Source organism: Sebastes umbrosus, chromosome 2 (genome assembly GCF_015220745.1).
Source record: "Sebastes umbrosus isolate fSebUmb1 chromosome 2, fSebUmb1.pri, whole genome shotgun sequence".
Taxonomy (NCBI): Eukaryota; Metazoa; Chordata; class Actinopteri; order Perciformes; family Sebastidae; genus Sebastes; species Sebastes umbrosus.
Window position 1 is genome coordinate 24,627,511 of NC_051270.1, and position 26,848 is coordinate 24,654,358.

The following is a 26,848-nucleotide window of genomic DNA, read 5'->3' on the forward strand; positions in this document are numbered from 1 at the left end:
CAGATAGATGAGCAAGAGGGTCAAAGTTCAAGGAGCAATGTTATGAAAAAGTAGTATGACCCAATACTGCATGCAACAGTAGGTACTTTGTAAGGGCAGTTGTAGTACTAAAAGTAAAAAGTAAAAGTATGCGATTTGGAACGTAGCTATTTTTTTGCACTATACTGTGTGTATTTTTGCTAAATGTTTTATATATTGATTTAGTTTTATTTCTTTAAGTCACTTTCTCCACAAAACTGTGCTTGCTTATTGTTGCTTCTCTTGGATGTTTGAGTTTCACTGTGCAGAATGACGCATGAGTGACGCCTGTGCAGAGTTGGACTCCAGAAGGCTGTTTTCATGATCACCTGCTGAAGACAGAACATCTCTATGTGCTCACCTTAAATCTCACCTTAACAGTTGTAAGTACAAGATGATTTTTGTGACATCACAACTAGTTTGGATGCAGTCCTGTATGCAACTTACACAAGTCTGGTTTTGGAAGTACTGAGAATGGACTTTACAGTGAAGATGGAGACACCTTGTGTCCAGTAGTTGAACTTTTGAAATGAACAATATTTACATATTCATAGATTAAGATTTTTTTCAATGAGGAAATTACTTTTTTGTGGAAAAAACCTTATGAGACACTAATTATTGTTCAAACAGAGTGTTTTATACATCTTAAAACATCTGCGTTTTTGTTGCTGTACAGGCTACGTGAAAATAAAACTCACATTAAAACTAGTTATTTCTTTATTTATTGTGAATATTAACAGCTTTACTGCATTTCTGTACAATCAGCTACAGTGAACCTAGCATATAACAGACAAAAGTATTTACAGCCGTTCATGCACATTAAACCAGACAAAACAGCTACTTTGCAGCGACTGGCAGCAGCAACACATCATAGGAAACAGGTTTTGAATTCAGATAGGAAACTCTGTCATTACAAAATCATACAAAAACAAGTAAGCACAGAGGTTTAAGGCATTTGGTTGTTGGGAAATGCATCGTGCTCGTCTGACATCTGTAAACAGCACTCAGCAGGTGATGCTCAACAAACATTAGCAGATGTTTAATCCTGAGATGAGAGCTACTCAGGTTTGGTCAAATATAATTTGGAATCACAATTTACAGAGTAAATTACAAAGAGGTTTCAATACAAACACACCTTAATGCATGTGAAGCTTAAGAAGTGATCCTGTATCTCATAAATGACTAATCTACTGTAAAGAAATATAATCTCAGGAGTTTTTTACTTCTCTGGTCCCTTGACAAAGTAGCGATTTATATCATAAAATGTACTTGAAGAACTGTCTGAACTAACACGGCTTGTTATGAGGTGATGAATAATACAAAATAAGAAATTAGGTATTGCAAGTAAATTGATAAGACAGATCTTTAAAAGAGGATTAACTCTAAATACAAAAGCTTCAGGCTGCAGAGCAGAAGCAAATCAATAAATTAATTGCACTACAACCCATTTAAATAGATGATATATTCTTCATATCTACAGCAACACTTAGTAACCACATAGAGAGTATGAACCGGCTACTAAAAGTCATTTCTTTTCACTGAAATCGTCATTCACATGTATCCCAAACAGGTTAGTTCTTCTCCTTTCTGTTGATCTCTGAAATGAAGGTTACACTTTATGCCGTTTATACCGACAGTATGTGGAGACACCAATAATGTGAAATCTGAAAACAGAAATATAGCCCATTTATTTATAGCCATTCAACCTAAACTCACATGCATACAAACTGATTGTATTAAAACAGAACATTTGTCTTTGTGTAGTCTATTTCTCTTGGTAAAAATTGTATAATTGGTCCCGTAGCAGGTTGGAAATACATCTGGAAGGTGAGATGCATGAGCCTGCAGCTGCTGTCTCACCATAGTACTGATTGTTAGAGTATGGCTGCAGCATGGTGGAGGTACTTGGTTTTCAAATGCACAGTTTTTCCTGAACTTGATACACTCAAAAAACAGAACTGACAATCTCATAGCCCAGCTATAGATCAGGGGAAATAAACATTGTGTTGCTACCAATTTAGTATAAAGTTCACATTAATAGTTAATGACATAAAAATGATGTGTTGTATAAGATATATCCCTAAAATGATATGATATTTTTAACCATAAACATTGACCTTCTTTTCTAAACAGTCCAGTCCTTCATCTTCTATTCTCATCAGAACAATCACACATGCAGAACATTTAATTAATGATATCTTTAAAGGGTAATTACACCTAATGTCACATATTCAACACCACTAACTTGAACTCTATACAGAGATATTTTTCAGTCATGACAAACGGAGAGTTTGAAGGCATTACACGGGGAATGATACAAGCTGCAGTTACAATCTTTTTGCTCTTTGCTGTTATTTTCCAACTGTCTTTTATATGGCACAGGAATAGATTCATCCACTCATGAAGCTCATTTTAAGCAAAGTGAAATGTTGCATTTTTTTTTTTTTCTGATGCCTCCACACAGATCCTAATATAGGAGTCCATTCAGCAATAAAAGATAATAGTGTTTTTATCCCAAAGACAGGAGCCCTTGTATGTGGACATGTCCATTCTTGCCTCGAAGCAGGAGGCTAGCACTCGGACAACACTTCATGCTTGTCTGTCATCGGCGACGTTTCAGACGGCGGCTCTGTGATGAAACTGGCGCTCATCTGGAGTTTGACCTTCTCCACCTCGTATTTATGCAGGTCCTCTTGAATCAGATAGCGTTCTCGTTTGAACCGAGCCTTCACGCCTGACGGGACGTCTGGGATCATCCACGCCACGAAGAACTTCACCACAAAGACCACATGCTGCGGAGGAAGAATTATCACACGGTCAAGATAAGATCCTTTAATTCTGAGCGTTTATTCTTTAGAGTAAGGAGTGTGGATAAAGCTGTGTTGTCTTACTTCCATGATGATAATGAAGGCCATTTTGGCTGCCAGGATGTGCCAGAACTGCATGGTGTGAGTGTACTCCTTCTGGTGGCCTGGAGGGTAACGGTAATCACGGTATCTGTACGAAACAACATCATACAGTCAGTCATTTTTCATTAATGTAAAATGTGCTGATACACACCAGTGAATGCTATAGAAACGTACTAGATCAAACAATAGAAACACGTAATAATTATTCTTGAATTAAAGCAAAAGGTATTCATTCAGATGTTAAAGGTACAGTGTGTAGGATTTGGTGCCAACTAGTGGTGTGGTTGCAGATTGCAACCAACTGAGTACCCCTCCGCTCACTCCTCCCTTTACAAGACTGCGGTAACGTGAGACACAGAGTGCAAAACCATAGTAACGCCGTTCGCCTCGCTCAGAGGCCATCCTTACCATATGAACACTACTTTAGGAGCAACGGAAGTCAGACAGCGGCTGGCGGTATCACGGTTTTGCACTCTGCGGCTCATGTTACCGCAGTTTCACAAGCGTGTTGAAGAACTACGGTGGTCTTCAGGTAACATAAAAACGCAAAAGGATCTCTCTAGAGCCAGTGTTTGGTTTATCCGTTCTGGGCTACTGTAGAAACATGGCGGACTCCATGAAGAGGACCCGCTCCCTATGTAGATATGAAGGGCTCATTCTAAACCTACAAAAACACAACGATCCTTATTTTCAGATGATTACACACTAATGAAAACATAGTTATGAATTAGTTATATTGTTTGTTTGTCTGTGACCAGGATTACTCCAAAAGTTCGCGATGGAATGTTTTGGAGGGTTGGGGTGTGGTACAATGAACAATCCATTAGATTTTGGTGCCGATCCGGATCATGATCCGGACTCAGGAATTTTTTTAAGAATTCCGATCAGCCAGAGCATTAAGCCCACAGGGTCTAACACATGCGCAGTGTGACTGATGACGTGTTGATGACGCATGACCCCGCCTTCTTCCTTCTTCAAGCAGAGAGATACGTGTGTGGACATGTGTGCGGGAGCTGCTGGCCGTCCGCAGTGAGAAAGAAAAAAGCGGTAGATGACGGGATGACAGACAACGTAGTGTAACATTATACAGACATAACAAGGCTGCTGAATCAGAGAGGCATCGGCCGATACGTTACACGGAAACACACCGTGTTAATAATAAGCCGACCACCTCATGGTACTGCCAGCTGTGATCTGTGATCTGTTTTTAAAGTCAGGCACCTTTGCGGAGGTCTGCGCTCTCCTAGTGCCATTCTAGTTGGCTATAAAACCAAAACAATGAGCAGAAAGATGCTGAACAGCTCCATATAGAGCAGAGGGGTACTAAAGAGTCTGGTGACAATTTTCTTTCTGTGGGTTTGTCACTAGGAGCAACCCCGTCACATTACACATTACTCATTTTGAACACTTGTTCATATAAAAATATTGATTAGTGCAGCTTTCAAGCTCTTGAAAACAAAAAATAAGCTAAAGCCAGATGCACAGCAAGCACTTTAAGCTCAAATACCTGCAGGTGGTAGTGGAGTTAGCAAACCAGTAGTCTCGTTCCTCGGGCATGTGTTCCTCAAGTATCTGAGAGATGTTGTATAATGACAGGCTGTTGTCGACGTAGCCCGTCATGCTGGCGTCTTTACCGTACGCATACAGGAAGACCATACGGGGGATCATGTCTGAGGTGAACGCCATTATGAAAGCCTGGGACAGAAGTAAACACAAAAGGCTTTCAATGAAATGTTTGTGTCGGCAGTGAAACTACTGCCAAAAAACATTATTTTGATGCATAGTGTCTTGTATACATATTTTTATTTCATCGTTTATTTGATAGGGACAAATACAACGTACACAGACAACTTAAAAACGTCTATCTGATGCAATTATCATAGTGCTTATAGCGGATGCTAATTTGCAACACCTGTACCCCTAGAAGGGCTTTTTGTGAAAATAAGAGATTAAAACACGAATGAGTACAGGAAAAATAAATAAATACAACATAAACTGTACATGCATGATAAACATACTCACACACTACTACACATATAACACTCACGTTGGTAACAACAGACAAAATTGCCACTGCGTTGAGGATTTCCTGCCACGCTCCGATGTTTCGGGCCTTGGACGCCACCGGTCGTCTGAACTGGGTGGTGAACTTCCAGGCATCCACCCTGATCTCCAGGATGTTGTTGAACAGAGCCAGGAGCGGAGCCAAGGGGAAAGAGGCCACAAACAACGTGATGAAACCAAACTGGACCACTGAAAAGACAAGCAGAGCAGACAGACAGAGTTAGTGATATAAAAAGGCAGAGTGGAAAACAAGGAAATGTAATGAAGGGACAGAAAAAAAGACAGCATCTGATCTTTGATCTCCTGTCCAGATATGATCTCTGTACTGTAAACAAGGTCAGTGAAGTATCTCACCCATCTCCAGGTACTCATAAAACAACCCCAGCTGGGTGAAGTTCAGCAGGACATGGTCCTGCTCCCAGCGGCTGTTATGGTTCTCAGGATGGTGCCGGCCCTTTCTGCTGCTCCACCAGTTACGCATCAACCTGTCGAGAAGCCCACGAAGAAGAAACAGACGTTAAACTGCTGAGACCTGACGTTGGGATGTGCACAAGGCCAACAAGACATTTCCAGAGAGACATGACACAGTAACAACACTATTTATAGTTGCAGTCTTCTAGTCTGAAAAACACTTGAAATAAAAATAAATTATATATACATATCTTTTTTCTTTGGGTTTGGAACAAGATCAGTATGTTGTGCACACAAGGTACGTATGTGATGGGAACAACTTATTTAAAGCTATGCATACAAGTTTGCAACAGCTACGCTGCATTTTTAATTCTATATATTCTAAATAATATTAAATTCCTCTATAAAAAAAAAACAACTTTCAGGTTACCCCTTGTTTTATAGGCATTTAGACGGATGATTTTCCATCTGAAGCCGTTAATACACTCAACAATACTCATCCCAACTAGTCATATACTGTCGCTTTGTCAGACCCCTCGGTGTCACTCTTTTTAGTCTCAGTAAACATGTGCTTAATATTGTGAAGTAAACAAAAACAAGTGCTTAGGTTTAGGCAATAAAACCACTATAGTTAGGTTCAGGAAAAAACGACATGGTTAGGCTTAAAACTACTACGTTTGTACCGTGAAAATGACACTGAACGTTGTGAACAGGGGACATGAACAGCGGTCTCCTGGATGAAAGCCTTCTGTTTCTTTGACCCATCCTCCCTTCCCGCCCGCCTGCCCGTCCGGTGTGTTTCTTCGGTCTTAAAGCTACGTCACCACACTCCCAGCGCACTTTCCCTCAGCGTTAATATTGACACAGATAGGTTTACATTGTAGTTAATGGAAAACCCAGTGCGTCTTATACCGGCGCTAAACGGTACCTTAAGTGTCGGTATTTGACGCCATGGGAGAACGGGCTGTACACACACCAAAAGGCTTTAACCTGTCATACATGTGCCAGATGTACTGTTTTGTTGATTTTGACAAGTACTTCCTTCTGTGAAGTCAACACTCAGGATTTAGTTTGTCTAATAATATCTTTTTCTTCTAAACTTTGAAGCATTTTCTTGGCAATACGTTTATTCTCTAAGGCTATTCTTTAAAATTTTGAGGGCTGGAGAAGCAAGAATTTCATTGTGTGACATTCAGAGGTAAAAAATAAAACATAATCAATTGAATTCTCTCCATTTTGACATTGTGTTTGTGTGCATCTGAAGCTGCATAGTAGGAAATAATATTTATTGAGGGTTAATCTACTTACACCCACTAGATGATAACTTGTGCACACAACATACTGATCTTGTCAAAAGAAAGAATAAAATTAACTAAAAGAATTCCTCTTGTTGTGGTTTATTGAGGTGAATAATGAAGACTTGATGGACTCACGGCAGCAGAGCTTCCTGAATGTTCCCCCACAGTTGTTTTCCTGACATCACAATCACCAGCTGTGTGGTGAGCTCAATCAGACAGCCTCCAGGGTCGCACTAGGACAGCAAATGCTTTTTAGTTTACGTAACACACTTTCATTTGATGCACTTCCTGTTGGCAGCACCAGATTATGAAGCTGTCCTCACTGGTAGAAAAATGTGTTACAGCATGAATCTGCTCGTTTGTTTAATTATAAGAAATACATCTCGGTTCAGAAAACTCACCTCCTCATTCCTCAGTTTGCTCCATTTGCCAAACATGTATGAGTAGTCGCCAGGAAAACCCACGAACTTGCCTTTGAAGAAGGCCACGTAGAAGCACGACGAGTAGTAGTTGACAAACTGGAAGAGGAACATCTTCATTGTCAACCTGTTCTCATACTCCAGGTGGGTCTTTGGGATTTCTGCAGGAAGCAAACACCAGATAGTACATCAGTATAAAATGTTAAAGGTGTCGGTTCCATGTTAAGACACAATGATGACTATTGTACACTCCTGTCATTTGTGTTTAGGTTCTCAGTCTTTCTTGGATTCAGTAAATGTCAGATTAAAGGTACAGTGTGTAGGATTTGGCGACATCTAGTGGCGTGGTTGCAAATTGATCCCTCGAAATGTTACACATTGTTCCTTTAAATCTCTTTACCCATGTCAGTGATCCAGACGGCCACCCTCTCATAGAAGAAATTGAGGATCATGATGATGACAAAGTTGATGCAGGAGGCGGTGACAGACGTCGCCAGCTGTGGAGTGATGAACCTGCCCACCACCTGGATCTTCCTCATAGGGTCTTTAATTATACTCGCAAAGGCAGCATGCACGGCCAGCCTGTACACTATGACCCCGATGATACAGGCCACGATCAGTGAAATCTGTGGGGAACACACACACATGTAAAGCTGTTGACAGTATGTGGCTATAGGCAGGAAAAATACTCACTATTATTGTAAATAGCAGACAAAAACAGAGTTAAACATTCAGTTACCCAGAATATAACAGTGGCAGTCGAGAGGCAGAAGCGAGCACACTTGCTGGTGGCGGGGAGATATGGCTCCATGTCCTGAAAGATTATCATTATTTATTGTTTTAGAAGTGAAGGTACTATGTTATTATTTGAGAACATAATATTCATCATGTTTATTTCCATGTTTGAAGCACCTGAGTGATCAGGTTGAGTCTCTTGTGGGTGCATCGGATCTCAAACTCGGGCCGGATTTGAAGCTGCTGCTGTTCCTCTTCAAAGTCCACCAAATCCCACTCGTACTCCAGCCGGGCCTGACGCCGTTTCCAGAACTCCAAAAACAGAGTTACTGCAAAATGTATTGGAAGAAAGGAAACAAAAAGTTGTAAATCTATAATCTGTATTTTGGGAGCCAACTCTAACTAGGGCTGCAACTAATGATTCTTTTCACTGTCGATTAATCTGTTGATCATTTTCTCGATTAATCGATTAGTTGTTTGGTCTGTGAAATGTCAGAAAATGGTGAAAAATGTTGATCAGTGTTTCCCAAAACTCAAGATGACGTCCTCAAATGTCTTGTTTTATCCACAACTCAAAGATATTCAGTTTACTGTCATAGAGGAGTAAAGAAACCAGAACATATTCACATTTAAGAAACTGGAATCAGATAATTTAGACTTTTTTTCTTAAAAAATTACTAGTAGTTGGGGATTAATTTAATAGTTGGCAACTAATCGATCAATCGTTGCAGCTCTACCTTTAACAAATAGATTTAGTTGTACAATGATGATGTGTCCATCCATTTTTTGGACTGACCTTTTATGACATGAATCATGTTGCACTGACTAAAAACAGAGAGCGCCTGTGTTGAGTTTTAGGAGTTGTAATGTGTTTCAGCTGTGCTACGATGCCTCTTGGCTAACTGCTGCTCATGAGGCCCATTTTTAGGCACTCTTGGCCTTCAGTGTGCTGGGCGACTGCTGAGTACATAACAGCATAATTGTGTTGGCATCTTGTTCTGGGCTCAAGCAGAAAGATTTAAGGTTGATGCTTTGGTGTGAAAAGGCTTTAACTGTGAAAATCTGTCTCACAGGAGGGGGACTATATTGGATCTCCTACACGGGTTAAACTCAGTTAAGAACAGCATCGACTGACACTTACCCCAAATCCCCATAAATATGGCAAAGAACACGGTTCCCTCATTATCAAACAGATGGGATTGCTGGAAGAGAGAATATGGAGAAAAAAAGAAGTTCCTCAGAGACACGCTGGGCATAAACGGGGTGACATACTGCTGACTCAGCAGGATACAATTTACTGCAGATATTTGGGTAAATTTCACACACTTATGTAGTCAAATTTTGTAGTTTGTAATATATACTCTTAGGTTTTACAACAATAAACACATGAGGTGTAATGTTTTACCCAGGATGAGAGACACGTAGAGTTGAGCTTCCAGAAAGGGCACTTTTTATCACAAAGTGGACACATCAAAATCCTGCCTCCAATAGCGGGGTCACATATTTCATGGCTAAAAGGAGAAAAAAATGAGACTTAGAAAAAAATGCAAATCAATATAACCATCTAGCATCCAGTTTTGAACAGACCATCATTTTATTGGCATATCAAAATCTGTCTAATGATCTTTAAGGCGTTAGAGTTAATATGGCCAAAAGTATGTGGACACCTCAAAGACTGTCCACATACTTTAGTGTACTTTTGGTTCGAGGCTGCTTTTCCTGGATTGGGCCGGACCCTTTAGTTGCAATGAACAGAAATCTTAATGCAACAGCATACAATGTTATTTAAGACAATAGTGTAATTAAAACTTTTCAGCCTGTTAGACTGTTATCAGGTCATTACAGGGGCATTATCGTTGGTTATAAGCCTCATATATTTGTGGGGCCCACATATACGTGAAATTCCATATGGGGTGGAGGTCGGGGGCGATGCAGGGCTTTCACGCAGGAGACTGCGGTTTGCATCCAAGTTTCATTTTTCAAACGTAGTTATTTTAAGCCAAAACACAATTGTTTACCCTAAAGTCAACTAAGTGTTTTTGTTTCCTTAACTTAAAGCTGCAGTGGGTAGAAATGGAGTAGAAACATTTTTATAAAACGGTCACTATATCCTGATAGTAGTGCACGAGACAGGTAATCTGAAAAAAAGCATGTGCTTCTGTGTCCTCCGGTGCTCCTAATGGCATCTGCAGGATTTCACAGACCAGAAGAAAGCAACCAATCAGAGCCGGCTAGAGCCTGCCTTCTATGAGAGCCGGCTTTCAATCACTCGCAAACTTCGATCAAGCGGTCAAACTAGGCAGCGCTGATCAAATATGAATCAATATTCTTTTACTGTAACGCCTATTTCTCACCTCAAATGTTTTCAGAAACATCTTGTAGTGTACTGTTTAGCTGTAAAATGAGAAAGTTGTGACCCAGCAGCCATGTTGAGATCAGTTGAGGAAATACTAAGCACCGCCCACCAGCTGGAGCACAGCCAGTAGGAACGCTCAATAGGAACGTTCAAGTGACCTATTAACGTGACCTGTGATTGGTCAAAGTCTCCCGTCACGGGCTAGATTTTCTAAAGCCTGAAAACAGAGCCATGAGGAGGAGCAGAAGTCTAGTTTGAATTACAATATGCTGAAAGATGCCATGAATATTCTGCCTACTGCCACTTTAGCTAAGTGCTCTTGTTGCCTAAATCTTAACAAGCTGTTTTGTTTGTGTTCAAAAGGTAACGTTTCATTCAGTTTGACCTGTTAGAACGTGTTGCTTTTAAGTTTCGCTTTCGCTTTAACAATGTAGTAGGTGTAGCAGGCCCCTAATGACCCACATCTATGGGGCTTATAATGACTGATAACATATATTTAATGAGCTGATAACAGTCAAATTGGGCGCCACAGTTTGTGAGGGCCATTTCCTGTTTCAACATAACAATGCCCTGTGCACAAGGCGAGGTCCATAAAGAAATGGTTTTCCTCAGTTTGATGTGAAAGGACTTCACTGGCCCGTACGAAGCCCTGACTTCAACGCTGTCCAGCACTTGGGATGAACTTGTCAGGCCTTATTGTCCAACATCAGTGGGCCTCACTAATGTTCTTGTCTCTGAGTGGGAGCAAATCCCTGCAGCCAGGTTTCACAGTTTTGTGGAAGGTCTTCCCAGAAGAGTGGAGGCAGTTATAGCAGCAGATTAATGTTCATGGTTTTATATTACACATATGGTTGTAATATTTGGCTGTCCATATACTTTTGGCCTTATAGTTATCAGCTCGCTGATGCCCTCTGGTGGTACTAACCTTGACGTGTTGTCATCATAGCTGAGCACCCCATAGATGAAACATATAAGGCCCATGACGGCTGCAAAGAACAGCATCTCTGTGTAGAAGCCCAGCCAGGCGAAGTAGATCCCAATCTTCTCCCCATAGTACTTCCTACAACCAAATACAGCACATTTAACTCACAGTGAACTTTTAACAGAATTTACATTGAATACGCTTCAGTGAAAGAAATATTAAATCCTGTGTGAAAACAAAAGATGACAGCATCCAGATGTTGCTTGTTTACCTGATGAGGTTGAGGGGCTGCTCTTTGTAAAAGCAGAAGAACCTGGCCCAGTGCTTGTACAAGTTGTAGCGATCACTCTCACATTCAGCATTTCTGGCCCTTTTCCAGTATCGACACTGAAAGGAAAAGAAACAATGCATTATGGGACTGTTGAGCAAAAGATCTTTTTTTTTGTCATAAAATTTGTATTTTCAATACTGGGGTTAGATTTACTATAACAGTTACTATTCTGTTTTTTTTGTTTTTTTTATCCACTTATATTATGTACATATATCTGCCCGACAAAAAAGGGTTTTATTTGCCCCTCCAGTCTTAAAAATGTCTCCTCCTCCCTCCCCCACCCAGAGTACACATGGGTACGACAAATTAAATAAAATTAAAAGAAAATTAATAAATTAAATAAAAATTAAATAAAATAAAAATATGAAAAATGTAAAAGTAAAATAATTAAAATTTATATATAAATAAATATTTAATAAATATAGATCTTTGGAAATTAAAGAAAAAACGTATCTGCAAGAAAGTGAATGAGCGTGTTTCTGTAAATGTTGAACTATTCCTTTGACCTTTTTTTTTTTTAATATTAACATTTTTAGAACAGTTTCGTTGCATTTTCTGTCACAGTTTGATGCTATACAATGTCATTATTATATGCCTTTATTATGTTATGTTATGTTATGATATGTTATGTTATGTTATATTATGTTATGTTGAAACCATGCTGATTCAAATATTATTGCTCTGGAACTGGGAAATGCATGAACAAACGATATAAATGCACTTGAAATAAATGTCCAGAACCACATTTTTATATATCTGTAAAAGTCACATTAGTTGTTAAAAGTCCTTAGGAAGGGTCACATGACCACACCTGAGTCAGGGAGGATAAACCAAATGCTCCTGTTAAAAGGAACTGCCCCCCCTCAGGTGCAATCATTCCAGTCAATCAGAGGCCTTATATACAGTATATAGGCTACCTTCCTCCTTTTGATCATTGTTTTTGACCTCCAACATGATGTGTGTGACCTGTAAGTTAATTTACTTCTTTAATGCTTTGATTTACCGGTTTGGTGCACATTATCTGTTGATTTGATTTATTGTTAAGTTTGTTTTCTCGTTGCAGAGAAAAAAACACAACCAAATACACAAAAAGAAGCAAGAAAGAAATGCATAAAAAATCCTGCTTCTATATAAATCACTCACTCTGTAGTAGTAGTAGTAGTAGTAGTTGTGGTAGTGGAAGTAGCATTAACAGTAAAATGTACTCACTCTAAAGAACTGCTCCTGTCGCCTGCAATCCCACGGGTCTCAGGGGGATAACAGATGTTAAAACAACACGTGTTAACCCCCTGAGACCCGCGGGATTGCAGGCGATCCCAACTGACTGTGCTGTATTTCAGAGGCTGTAGCAAGTTCAGTTTTAAAGTTATAGTGAAGTTACATATATCATATGAAACTACAAAACCTAAGGAATCCATTGGTATTGGATTCAATAAGCCCAATTGTATTCATGTGTGATGATGTCAGTCCCCATAGTAGCCATTTCATTATAGTTAGACCATTTTATGAAATTTGACCTCACTGTATAAAATAACCTGTGGTGACCTCTAGGATAATCACAGCCTCATGAAACTTTACAACCACAAACTAGAACAACTCTGAGACCCGCAGAATTGCGGGCAATCCCAACTGACTTTACTGTCTTTCAGACCAATGAGGTTAAATAACGCTCCAAAGTTAGGCTAAATTTTGGCAAGGAAAAACTGGCATGGCCATTTTCAAAGAGGTCCCTTGAAACTCTGACCTCAAGATATGTGATATTCTAAAAATTTTGTATTTGAATATTTCTGCATACTGGGGTCCCTTAACTGTCTTGAATTACATAAATTGAGTATAACTGTAAAGCTGAGATTCTTGTGGATCCAATGAGCTCAATTGTATTCATGTGTAATGATGTTAGTCCCCATAATAACCACTTCATATAGTGAGACCATTTTTTTAAATTTGACCTCACTGTATAAAATGACCTGTGACCAATGACCAACTAGAGATCTAGAGCATTCAGAGGATGGATGGCTTTCCTAGGTAGATTGATAATAAGGGGGTTTCTGAGCAGGTTCCAGAACAGAAGTGCTCGCCATCCAATCGCTGGAAAATGCAATTCTTGCAGAAATCTCCAAATGTCAAAAGCTTTTGATACTAAATCACAGCATGGCTTTTTCTATGGTGTTCGTCAAGGTCTTGGTGTCTTAATGCTCTATTTTGGAGGGATTTTTGATAATTTTTATCAAATCTTGAGTGGTAAAAAAAGGTTACATTTAGCACCAAATCTGTGTAACAAATGGTATCAACCCAAAAATAATTGCTCCAACAACTTATGAGCCATAATAGAGCATGGGAATGGCCATCATATACTTCTATCATAATGCTATAAGCCCTTATACACTTTTATAATTTATTTTAATTAATTAATGTTTATTTCTAGTTTCTGACTAGAACAACTTGACACACAGTGCTGAGCTGCATCTCAAATTAATCTCCAGGTTCCCAGCTTTCAGATGATGTACACCACCTATATGTGACATCTACTGGTGACCTGATATGTCCCCCTAAAGAAGACAAAAACGGGTCTATTGTGGGTCTCAGAGGGTTGAAATAGAAGCAGCATTTTAATATTTGTGATCCAAGAAGCATTACTTCTAAGTAATTAATAAGGAATTGGGTTACTTATATTTATATACGTATGTCATAAATCTCGCATGTTGAATCTTAAACTAGATTAAAGTAGTATCTTGAGACAGTTTCCTCCCTCTGTAATGAAGTATAAAAACCTCATGAAATGGAAGTGCTAAAGTAAATGTACGTTGATGTTTATGTTCTTTCTTCCATGCGTCTTACGTCATGCAGTGGAAAGGCTGCTGTATACGTCCCGTTGCTGATTAGTCGCTTGATTCCCGTCTTGTCTCTTTCTTTCCGATCCTCTTTGTAGTACGGGCAGCGAGTCAGGATGTAGTACACCTTACAACAGGGACAGGGTTTAACAAGAGATTAAGGGATTTGGAGGAACTTCTTAGCAAAATGCATTTTACATTTTGCTTCATTGTTACGCAAGCATGTTCTAACACAACGCTAAAACAGGCTCCTAGGGTCGGCCTGTACAGAAGAAATGTGAGAGTTAAACTGATTTATCATTCATAAAATCTTAGACCCAAGAGATATTTATATTATAGCAGGTGTATTCTGATTTTAGATAAAAAAAAAATACTCACGATTCTGTTTCTTGTGGAAGGCGGGAAGAAAGTGTCCTTGTCAGTGATGAGGAAGAAGTCGGTCTTGTTCTTGTCGAAGGGGTAGGTGAAGTAGTCAGCTTGTGGATGCATGATGTGCTCTGGCAGGCGGAACGGATGTGTGAGCAACTCCAGAGGGGCATCCGGAGCGCGAGGGATGTCACTCAGCTTGAAGGGAACTTTGATCTTTAGGATCTCAGCATATGTGGCCAGCACATTCCACGGAGCGTGGATCTTCAAGAAATACGTCTTTTGGTCTTTGGAGTCCTGAGGATTGATGGAGAAGAAGAAAAAATACTTAGTTTTTTACACAGTTTCCTTTAAGTGCCTGGATGGATGGCAGTAGAATGTGTCTAACACTGAGCCATCCCTTTAAGACTTCTTTCTGTAGTCTACGGTGTGCCTCAGCAGACTATCCACTAGGTGGTGCAAGTGCTCTGTGGTTGAGTTTCTTACTGATTTGTCCTCTGTCTCCAGCTCCAGTCCTACTTTCACAAGGTTGGCCTCAAACTCCCTCCTCCTTTCCTGTAGATAAACACATAAACATGAGAGCCATACACACTCACACAGTGTTTGCATGTTGTCTCTGTTAAAAACATTCTCTTTGACTCTTTGGTTGTCGGGTTACAGACGGTCCCAATCACAATGGTCCCGATCCGAATCCTTTATTATCTGCTGATAGCGTCCGATATGATGCTTATAGTTACCTAAATGTTGATTAAAGCTGCCGGCGGTAACTTTGAGCAAATATGATAAAAACGTATTTTTATAAAACGGTCACTATATCCTGACAGTAGTGCATGAGACAGGTAATCTGTGAAAAAAAATGTTCATATTCCTCCGTGTCCTCCTAGTGCCTCTAATGGCATTTGCAATTTTCCACCGTGCCCGAACCAAAACACCCAATCGGAGCTAAGGAGTCTCTACAGCAGCTGTCAATCACTGCTCGGGAAGCCGATCAAACTAGGCAGCGCTGATCAAATATGAATCAATATTCTGTTACTGTAATGCCTATTTCTTGCCACAAATGTACCGGAAACATATTTGTGTGTACTTGTAGGAGCCAAAATGTGCATTTAGCCTGTGTTTATAATTATTAACTGGCACAGGGGTGTGGTTTCACTTTATTTTACCTGTTCACTTGGACTGCAGGATTTTAGACAAAGAGGTTGAGTTAAGCTCTGACATTTTCTGTTGACCGTCACGTCACTTCATCTACTTCAGTTAATCCAGCACAGTCATTGTTTGTATTTATTTTCATTTAATAAACACCACAAAATGCATCTGGACGTACGGATTTTTATGAACGCGTCGCACACTAAAGAGCCTACTTTAGCCTCTCAGCGTCTTTAATTGATAGTAGTTGCTTTCAGTACCGTTTAGCTATAAAATGAGAACGTTAGTGACCCGGACGCCATGTTGAAAACAGTTGGGCAAATACCAAGCACCGCCCACCAGTCGGAGCAAACTTTCAAATTTTACAGCTAAACAGTACACTACAAGATGTTTCTGAAAACATTTGAGAGAAATAGGCATTACAGTAACAGAATATTGATTCATATTTGATCAGCGCTGCCTAGTTTGACCGTTTGATCGGAGTTTGCGAGTTTCACGACCAGTGATTGACAGCTGCGTTAGAGACAGCTCGGCTCTGATTGATTGTTTAGATTTGGTGCTGTGAAATCTTGCAAATCCCATTAGGAGCACAGGAGGAGGCCAAAGAACATGATTTTTTTCAGATTATCTGTCTCATGCACTACTGTCAGGACATAGTGACCGTTTTATAAATTTTATATGAAAATGAACAACTCTCTCTTAAATCCAAAAACTAGAGTGCTAAAACACAGACTTGTGATGTCATGGGGTATAAAGTACACTCCTACATAGATGACACTGAGAGCCACGATCACAAGTTTGAGACTCTGGTTTCTGGCTTTGAGAGAGAGTAGATCATGTTCACAAATATTGATTGAACTATACTAGGCTATGGAAATGACATATTGGAATTCTTAATTTGGGTGGATTTCCCTTTTAAACATGTATCTGACACATTGAAATAACAGATGCAGCCCTCTTTATTAAGGCCCACCTTATTTTTCACAATACATGACCCAAATACTGACAGCAGCAAGTGTCGCGTGTCTGTGGAAAATATATAATCTGATTCTCACTTCCTCCTTGTGGAATGTGGCACGTATTCCTGTTCTGGATATAAATTGTGTAACATTAACGGCATCCTAGTTAGTCACTGGCCGCACTGTAAAAAGCTGAGTCGTCAACTTGTCACTTTTCTGTTACACTTACCTGTTTCTTCTCTCCATCTTTGTCGTCTACGTAAGACAACACAAAGTCTATCCTCCGAACTCCGTCCCTGAAGAACACGGTGTCATTGTTTGGTTGGAGCTTCTCGGTCTGAAGGAGAAACAAACAAACACAGTGACACTTTAAGCTTCTTCTCAAAGAATGGGAAGCGAAAGCAAATAGACATGCAATACTTCCACAACAGATACTGACACAGCAAGAAATGAAACGGTCATAATCTTGAAGACAGACATGAAGGGCTCAGATATTAACACATATAGTATTTGAGAGAGAGAGAGAGAGAGAGAGAGAGAGAGAGAGAGAAGCACATTGTGTCCCAGAATGACACATGTAATTTAGGTTATAAGCTACTGACTCCAGGGAGGAGACATTCACGGTGCACTGGATGGCATTGAAAAGTATTTCAAGGGAATGTTGTTTAGAGGGAGGCCACGACAGCGACTGGAGAAAAACCACATAAAACAGGAAATTCTGGACACGATACAATCACAGCCTGTCATTATACAGAAATAGTTGATGGAGGAGGCGAAATGTGCTCTACATGTTCTATATCAACTTTTGTATACAGTGAATATACTGGTATCATATGAAACTACAAAACCTAAGAAATCCATTGAATCCCTGTCATACTAGCTTGTCGAGAAGGAGGCTAAACAACGAAAGACTGACATGGCCTTTTTCAAAGGGGTCCTTTGACCTCTGACCTCAAGATATGTGAATGAAAATGGGTTCTATGGGTACCAATGAGTCTCCTCTTTACAGACATGCCCACTTTATGATAATCACATGCAGTTTGGGGCAAGTCATAGTCAAGTCAGCACACTGACACACTGACAGCTGTTGTTGCCTGTTGGGCTGCAGTTTGCCATGTTATGATTTGAGCATATTTTATGCTAAATGCAGTACCTGTGAGGGTTTCTGGACAATATTTGTCATTGTTTTGTGTTAATTGATTTCCAATAATAAATATATACATATATTTGCATAAAGCAAGCATATTTGTCCACTCCCATGTTGATAAGAGTATTATATATTTGACAAATCTCCCTTTAAGATACATTTTGAACAGATACAAAATTTACGATTAATTTGCGATTAATCCTGATTAATCATGGACAATCCTGCGATTAAATCTTTTAATCGATTGACAGCCCTAGTATCTCATAACCTTTAACCAACCGGGAATAAGATGCGACTGCAAACCTTCAGTCTACATTTGTCGCACAGTTGAATGACCCAATTCTGTCTAATTGTTGTACGGCTTTACATTGCCGTACATTTTGTTTTATAAAAATAGGTAAAAGAAAATAAAACATGCGTTTGTAGACAGAGTATAATCATTTTAATCTGAACTATTTTGATGACAGAAATGTACTGAAGTACAACGGCAAACTTTATTAAAAATGTGAAAGCTAATGTATTCTTAAACGTTGATTTAACTAATCATATTAATACATGGTTCACTTTAACATTACATTAAAAATTGTCCACTTTCAATTCTCCAGTCAGATTTATGATGTCAAAAGAAGGCAGAGAAAAACTGGTTGAAAAGAAACGGGGCCTGTGTTGTTAATAAATGAGTGAAAAAGCAAACCTTAAAGGGTTAACAGGGAGTACAGTATCCAGTAGTTTACTGAGCCCCACCCAGCTTGTTTATCAGGCCCTCACATCTACTACCAGACCTCTTTGTAAAGGGCGTGAGCGCTGCTTGTTATCGTGTTAATTTAATCACACTCTGACCTAATGACAACATTAACAACAGAAGATTTTGATAGATTATCCATTCATGCACTGAATCCCAGAGTCATACATCACAGAGACATACTGTATAATATAATCAGTGTGATGAATTAAGATGGATAAACCATCTGCTTGTTGTCTTCACTGTACCACTGAAAACCCGACAGACTGACAACAGTTTATTTCTGTCTCGCTGTTAGAGAAACAAGAGGAGCTTTTGGAGACACAGAAGGTCTTGTGACTCAGCGATGAGAGCAGTGAGTCGACACGAGGTCAGTCGTCTACGAAATTAAACAAACATAACCACTGACATTAACAATGCCGTGGCTACAAAGAAAACTACTTTGGAAATATAACAAAGCCACCTACACCTCCGTAACTATTGCTGAAAATCTTACATAAGACAACAGATAACAATCAAACACGATACAGATCAAATAGAAATAAGAAATATGATGAAAAACAATGTAACAATTAAAGGAACGGTTTCACATTTTGGGAAACATATATTCACTTTCTTGCAGACAGTTCGATACCACTCTTGTGTCGGTACAGTAACTATTAAGAACCAAATATCTTAGCTTAGCAAAGAATAAAAACAGATTGAGATCATCGTTGCCAAGCAACCAGCGGAGAAACAGGAAGTCAATGCGCCCAGACAAAAAATTATCCAGTGGTTACCCCACATATAAACTCTTGGCTAGAAAGTGAATAAGACCATTTCCCAAAATGTCAAACTTCTTCCTCCCCATTTGTGATGCATCAGAACTTACCTCTGTATGTCCAGGCAGTGTCACTCTTTCAGATAATAAATCTCCACCATTTTCATCTGCAAAAGAAAAAAATATTTTAATACATATTTTTTTTAATTTATATCAAAATAATGCCTTATGCAGTTCAAGGGGGCAGTGGTGGCTTAAAGGTTAGAGAAGCGAGCTTGTGACTGGAAGGTCGTCGGTTCAATCGGATATTTATCCTGCTGGTCTGGGCAGGATAAATCAGGGGGGGAAAGTAAAAGGCAGCGCTTGCCCCAACGTCATTACCACCACTGAGGAGCCCTTGAACAAGGCCCTTAACTCCAACCACAATACAACACTCACATGTACAGAAGCAAGTAAAATATGTCTTCGAAGATGAAATTTGTGCAGAATAAATTTCATACAACCGACTGCATCAACAATACTGTTCCCATTTCGAAATGTAGTCTCCAGTATGTAATTGTTGTGTCAACAATTACTGTTGATATGTCAGTTGTGTTTAAGTTACGGTCATTATATAATATGTGTACAGCAACAGATCATAAAGAAACTATGATTGTTACTAAAGATCGGGCAGTGTAATTTAAAACAGCCTTAACAACTTAAAGATGTTAGATTTTAGTGAGTCTATGTGCATTATCATGTTCCTCTGACACTTTTCATGAGCTGCACCCGATTCGACTGTTATCGGTCACTGCGTTATCGGTCACTGTAAGCATAATAGATGTCGGTCAGTAGGGGCCTACTACGTTGTGAAAGTGAAAGCAAAACTTAAAAGCAACTTGTTTGAAGCCCGGTCTCCTGGTGAAAACCCTGTTTTTTGTGTCCCAACCATCACCCCCGACCTCCACCTCACACGGATTTCTATACTACAGCGCCTGACTTCCACTTTTGCTCCTGTCATAATTACTATGGTCGCTAGAGGTCACTTCTTTTGGTGATAGACCATTTGAATAAATGATAGAAAACTACTATTGGGTGTAGCAGGGCCCTACTGATCCACACCTATGTGGCTTATAACCACGGATTAAACCTACTTATTGGCCTGATAACAGTAAAGGGATAGTTCAGGTTTTTGAGGTATTTTTCTATTTGTTATGTCTTTGCTTGCAGTTTGAAGGTGTGTAGATGGGTCATGCGAATATAGCATCTGAACTCAAACAGAGGTGAATACCAGAGACCCAGAGAGACGGCTGGTCAAACTAAACCACAGTCATGTACGCGTTTTCTTCAAAGAAAAACAAAGTTGACAATCAGTCATCCGCTCCACCTTCCTGTTCACATGCAGCTGCACCCAACGAGGGAAAACAATCGCTCCAAAAGTAAAGGTCATTGTTAGAAAAATGTCCACGCTATCCTAACAAGTACAAAGTACAATGGAGTGGGTATTCTTCTCTCTGTATTCCACTAACATCCAGTAACTTAGCTATAAATTAAGCTCTGTTTATATCCACGCAGGATATGCGGTATGCAGAATAATAATAAGGTTCACTCAAAACCAAACTATCCCTTTAAGAGTAATGAGCTGGCCAATAATTGTTATGGCGGCACAAGCATCTCAGACAAATTTAACAAGAGCCAAATAAAAATCCTACACTCTTGGCAACATCAGCAGAGGAGCTGATGGAGAGATGAGAAGCACAAAGGCCGCTGTACACGCACACACACACCTCCTCGTCTCTAATACAATGACACACAACATTCTTGCAGCGTTGCCTCTCTCTCCCTCCACGCTGGCAGGGGGAATGTGCTCATGTAGCATTGCTCTGCTCCCCTATTATTCCTGCATGGTGGGAAAGGGCCACTTCCTGTGGGGGAGGCTGCGTGAAGACATCAGTGAGGGGGAGGGGCCCGGTGTTGGCGTTGCTGCTGCTGCTGCTGCTGTACCAGAAGTCTTTTACCTTCCCCCTAAATGAAACACATTCAGCACACAAAGGACTCAAAGATCTCCAGCTTCCCTCAGCTGCAACCTCTGATTAGCCACAGTGATGTGACAGACAGCAGCGTGAGCCAATGAGAGCGGGGCTGCGGTGTCTCCATGATGATGAGGCTGGAGACTCACCAGGCAGGAATGGAAACATGCCATCGGTCAGACCGTAGGAATCCCCGAGGGGTTCAAAGGGCAAATGAGACGGAGTGATTCTTCCAGTGGGCTTCACGTGGGAAGCATCGTTGACTGTGCAGCTGAATTTTTCTTTAATCTTAGCAGCTGTTTTTGTCCTTCCTTTTCTGTCTCACTTTTTTGGTCTCACTCCAACTGTGCACAGCCAGCTATCAGAGCCTGAGTTGAGCAAACAGGAGCAAAGGCCCTTGCAGCAGTGTGTCTCTACGTCCACAGAGAAACAAATTAATGGAGAAAGGGGTCATATACAGAGTAGCCTGCCTTTTTGTAGAACTTCAGCACAGTCATAGGCAAAGAATGGACTAAAAATAACTACTGCAGCCTATATTCAAATCACACATTATTCATTCATGTAAAATTACCTTGGCAACCGTGGCTTTTCAGGGCGCAAATTAACTAAATTATAAAGCTCACACAATTTGTTTTTTCTAACACACTTTCCAGCCAAGCAACCCAATAACCTTTCAGCTGCTGTATATTTACAGAGAACATGCCCACCAGCAGAATGCCAACTTACTGAAAAGATATGCCAGTAACATCTAGTGGGCTAGAAATCAAAGTGACACCACTGAAGAGGGAACTAGTGTTCCACATAGGGACATAGAGGAATATGTTTCTCAGACAACAAGTCCATCATGGCTGCTACATCTCCACTAGCCAGAGAAGGCCAGCGAGGAGCTGTCAGACAATTCTCCCTCACTCTGAATAATTAAAGAAATCAGTGGCCTGCAGTAGTTCAGAATAGGAGGTGTACTCACATTGATGTGCTGATCATGCAGAGATTACAAAACAGCAGAGGCTGTGCATTCTCTATCGACGCAAGCAAATCCACTATTCCCCGGCCGAATCATGTCAAAACCTATTTCACTACAACCTGATGAAGTTTCCATTCCCGCTGATGGTGATTGCCTCTGAACAGGAAGGCCGCCTCTCATCCGTAGCCTTCAGATGAGATGCCCATTCAGTGCTCCACAGCTTCATTTTACATATGTAACTGGCAGCAGAGAGCCCAAGTGAATCCCAAAGTGAGTCATCAAAACAAATGTTATGAGAGGGAAGCTGCTTCTCTCAATCTGAACTGACATCCAGGGTCTCGTATTTGTCTGACTAGAGGATGTGACATGATATCTCAGTCGCCACAAACACACACACACAAAAGCACATGCACGATACATAACGCATATGTTTCAATGTTTTCAAGAAATGATCATAAACTAACATAAACTTCATACTTGAAAGGCTAAAAGCACATGTAGGCTACACCAGCAGTGGTGGAAGGTAACAGTACTTTACTCAAGTACAATAGTACAATTTTACAACTTTATACACCTACTCCACTACATTTCAGTTGTTTTTATATGATAGATATAGTTACTATTTACTTCGAAGATCAAAATTGTACATATGAATATTACCTGCTTACAAAATATATTGCCGTTGCAGATTGACCTACACCTTTAATGCATCAGTAATACAAATCAAACAATATGGTCTGATATAGCACTCTGACAGAGGCCATTCTGTCTAATGAGATCTTTTATTTTGATACTGTAAGTAAAATGTTTTCTGCTAATACTTTTTTACTTAAGTAAAGCTGGACTTTTACTATTTTAATTGCTACTTTTACTTAAGTAAAATAAATCAATACTTCTTCCAGTTGTGCACATGTATGATTGATGCTAGGAGTGGGCGATGTGGATAAGATTCTCCATAATGGTGTACATGTATGTTACCTTATATTAAGATACTGACTTTTTCTGGGAAGTCACTTGAGTAACTGTTTATAGATAAAATAACCAGATAGGACTGTTTTTTGCAAATCCACAAAATGAAATACCTTAAAGATCAAGGTAATTCACACATTGATGGAAACATCTTGTGAAAATCCAATACTGACAAACAATGGCATAATGCAACTAGGACTCGGCGATATGGACAAAATATTCTATCCCAATATAGATACTTTTATAATATAAATATTAATAAATATAAAATAAATATTTCCAGCTACACACTGACATGTTTACATGCATGCACACAAATATGGAGTACTCAGATTAACTAAATTATCTACACTGGGGTATTCCCATAAGAAGAATTCTTATCAATTCAGATTTTCTGAGATATTTGAGTTAGCATGTGCTTGTTATTATCAATTTAGAGGACGTAATTGTGTATCATGATATCTCGATATATGATTTCATCACGATATGATTCCATTAAAAGAAGATACATTATCATATTAAATTATCACCCAGCACTAAATGCAAACAGAGATATTAAATCTCCTCACGGTACACATCGTCAATAATAAAACTTTCTTGGGTTCCGGCAGGGCCAACCGCCTAAGCTTCTCAAATTAAAGAGCGGACGACGAAATCAGTTTAAGGGGGTTTATTGGCATCCAAACCATGGTTTCTGCAGTGCAAAAGAATACATAAATCAAATTAGTAATATAAATTAAATACTAAATAACAAATGAACAATTACAAGCTGTGGTCAATAACTGGCTTGAAAACAAGGGGTTGCAAATTAACATAGGTCAAATAACAGGCTTACATTCGCAGGGACACATGGCCAGAGGGTTGGATGATGCAGCAGAGAGCTCTGCTGTGGGCCTTATATAGTCTTTGAAGCAACACACATGACTGCAGTTGGCAATCAGGGGGAGGGAAATGAATGGCCTCAGTGGATTGAGGCCACCTGTGTGTAATTGGCCAGCAGGCAGGGGAATGATTTGATGAGGTTATCCTGTCCATGGCAGAGGCTGCCATTTGACAATGAAAGAATTTACAACAGTCAAATTGCCCAGACCTTATTGACCTGAATTCTGTGTGCACATGCCTCTCTACATTGTATGCATACACAGCATATATACAGTATGAGTGCATGCATCAGTGCAGATTGGACACTCCAGCCATGAATACATGACACAGCACATTTAGTCACCAAGAGCCAGGCTCTGCAGATACAATCAGAAGCTGAAATGGAGGCTGAAAGAGCAGACAGACATTCAGACATCTGGGTCTGATTAGCAGAATAACCGGAAAGCAGCGCAGAATTAACAGGACAGAAAACAGAAATATGGACACATATTATCGAGTTTGTGGATGAAAAGAGAAATAGGCTGGGTGATGATGAGAGGACGGACAGACAGGCGTCACATAAAGCCTCTGATCTGCCCGTACCTGAGTGCAGGTTTATCCTGAATGCGGTCAACACTGCAAGACCATCTTTAAAGGACAGACAGATAAGACACAGGTTAGTATTAAACTGCAGGTCAGGAGAGGTGAATATGCATGCTCACACAGTGCTGAGACCCTCTGATTGATCCATCAAAGAGCCTCACGGTGTAAAACAGTGCCCAGGGCCCACTTACTCTGAGCACTGCGGAGGAAATAAACAACATAAAAGCACAGCAGAAGAACATTTTATCTCTTGTGGTGATCAGACCGCTTCCATCTGTAGCTCAGCATCTAAACAAGCAGTAATGATAACCTGAAAATGACGCAATGGCTAATGTAGGTTTGATTCAATAACAAATAGTTGTGTTTTTGCTACTGTATGACTCAAGCAGGCTGTGTGGGCGTCTATTGCCTGAAAAAAGCACCATTAACAGCTCCTGTGTGGCTCTCCCACGAGGCTTACCCTCAGCTAGACCCCCCTGCTTGCTCCTCTCAAACAGATACACCTAAGATCATTGTTTTGCTTTGCACTTCAACAAGTGCAGACGGACTAACCACAGCTCTGGGTTGAGACGACATCAACCTTTTCTCAAGGGAAGTGATAAAAAACAAACATGTCACAGATTGCCTACAACTTCCCTCTAAGCAGGCGTTTTGTTGGTGCCAGATGGATTGCGTGTAGATGTATATGAAATATTGATGTGATACAGGTTAGTACTCTGGTCGGGTCACAGTGAAAGTCATCCACTATACAGTCTCAGACACGCTGAGTGCCTGTCTGGATTATGAGTGTGAATTACACCAATGTGGCAGGCACTAATATGAAATTGTAAAGCACTAGATTGAAATATTAAAGGGGGCATATGAAAAACTAAATTTTTCAGTGCTTGGGCACATATATTTGGGTTACTGGAGTACAGTCCCACAAACTGTGACATAAGACAACACAGTCAGTTTTTTGAGGGCTGCCAAGATCGGAAAACATGTGATTCAACAAGACATTCAGATTTGGCTCCCCTTCCTACTGTATGTCACATGCAGGCTCATTGGAATATATCGCCCACAGTTAGAGAACTACCTTTACAAAGGTGCACCATATTTTTCTCGCAAGCCAATCAGAGCAGACTGGCCTTTTTCGGGAGGTTGTCTTAAAGAGACAGGCACTAAAATGGAGCGTTTCAGACAGAGGGTGAATACAGGTATATTCAGATAGACAGTATGAGAAAAATTATATGTTTTTTTTACATTAAAGCATGTAAACATGTTCAAGTAGAAACCCAAAATACAAGTATAAACCTGAAAATGAGCATGATATGTCTCCTTTAAATTTCATACCAAAACATGTGAATAAAATGTGTCCCGATAGTGTAGCAGGCGTGGTGCGTACCATGATACAGACAAACCACAACATCCTGAGCTCAAACCCTGGTCTTCTACAGTTTGACAACACATCCTCTCTATCTCTCGCCCCACGTTTCCTGTTGAGTCAGCTAACTATATACAGAAGGGAAAATCCATAACCTACTCCAGTCAAATATGAGCCCAATGTGAAAACATTAGACATGAACATTGTGGAAGCTTGTTGGCAAAACAATCTCACGTCAAGGTCAGCAAATGGTGTTTGCCCAGTTGTCACGAAACAGTAAATGTTCAAATCTCCCAATTTTTTCTGAGCACTTTAAGGACTTCTCGTCAACGTTGGCTTGAAAAATGCTTAAATTTGAGTTTCAACTCGGCAAAGTATCACGTCATGTTAGGGCTGGATGATATGGCCAAAATCTTCTGTACCAATATAGGTCATTTCATATCTCGATAACATTATATATCACAATATAGCATGTTTTCTGGCAATACAATAAATCAATAGTCAATATGAAATATCCACACGGTAAAACCTATTTTTGTATACTCCTGTGTGAATTAAATACTTAACAAATTAAAAGTACTGAATATAGTAAGTTATATTATAGAGAAAAAATAAATAAATAAAGGCCTAGCCTTTATCGCCATAGAAACGATATAGAAAAATAT

The 26,848-nt window shown here is 39.9% G+C and overlaps 1 protein-coding gene across 2 annotated transcripts in view; it reads right to left on the bottom strand.

The window, feature by feature from the left end:
• Nucleotides 1-1,683: 1,683 nt before the first annotated feature.
• The window catches only part of ano5b (anoctamin 5b), a 30,737-nt gene continuing 5,572 nt past the window's right edge, over nt 1,684-26,848 (bottom strand). The window contains exons 2-21 of one of the 2 annotated variants that reach the window (XM_037747343.1): nt 24,821-24,865; nt 19,526-19,581; nt 16,995-17,102; nt 15,147-15,215; nt 14,673-14,957; nt 14,302-14,421; nt 11,404-11,519; nt 11,136-11,270; nt 9,260-9,365; nt 8,996-9,056; nt 8,032-8,183; nt 7,859-7,933; nt 7,520-7,745; nt 7,102-7,280; nt 6,836-6,933; nt 5,346-5,476; nt 4,975-5,180; nt 4,435-4,622; nt 2,910-3,015; nt 1,684-2,810 (exon numbers count right to left, since the gene is read on the bottom strand). In XM_037747343.1, coding sequence (XP_037603271.1) covers nt 2,589-2,810; nt 2,910-3,015; nt 4,435-4,622; nt 4,975-5,180; nt 5,346-5,476; nt 6,836-6,933; nt 7,102-7,280; nt 7,520-7,745; nt 7,859-7,933; nt 8,032-8,183; nt 8,996-9,056; nt 9,260-9,365; nt 11,136-11,270; nt 11,404-11,519; nt 14,302-14,421; nt 14,673-14,957; nt 15,147-15,215; nt 16,995-17,102; nt 19,526-19,581; nt 24,821-24,865 — 2,684 coding nt within the window. In that variant the 3' untranslated portion in view covers nt 1,684-2,588. The remainder of the gene's footprint in view (nt 2,811-2,909; nt 3,016-4,434; nt 4,623-4,974; nt 5,181-5,345; nt 5,477-6,835; nt 6,934-7,101; nt 7,281-7,519; nt 7,746-7,858; nt 7,934-8,031; nt 8,184-8,995; nt 9,057-9,259; nt 9,366-11,135; nt 11,271-11,403; nt 11,520-14,301; nt 14,422-14,672; nt 14,958-15,146; nt 15,216-16,994; nt 17,103-19,525; nt 19,582-24,820; nt 24,866-26,848) is intronic. The other variant, XM_037747353.1, reaches the window with a different exon arrangement.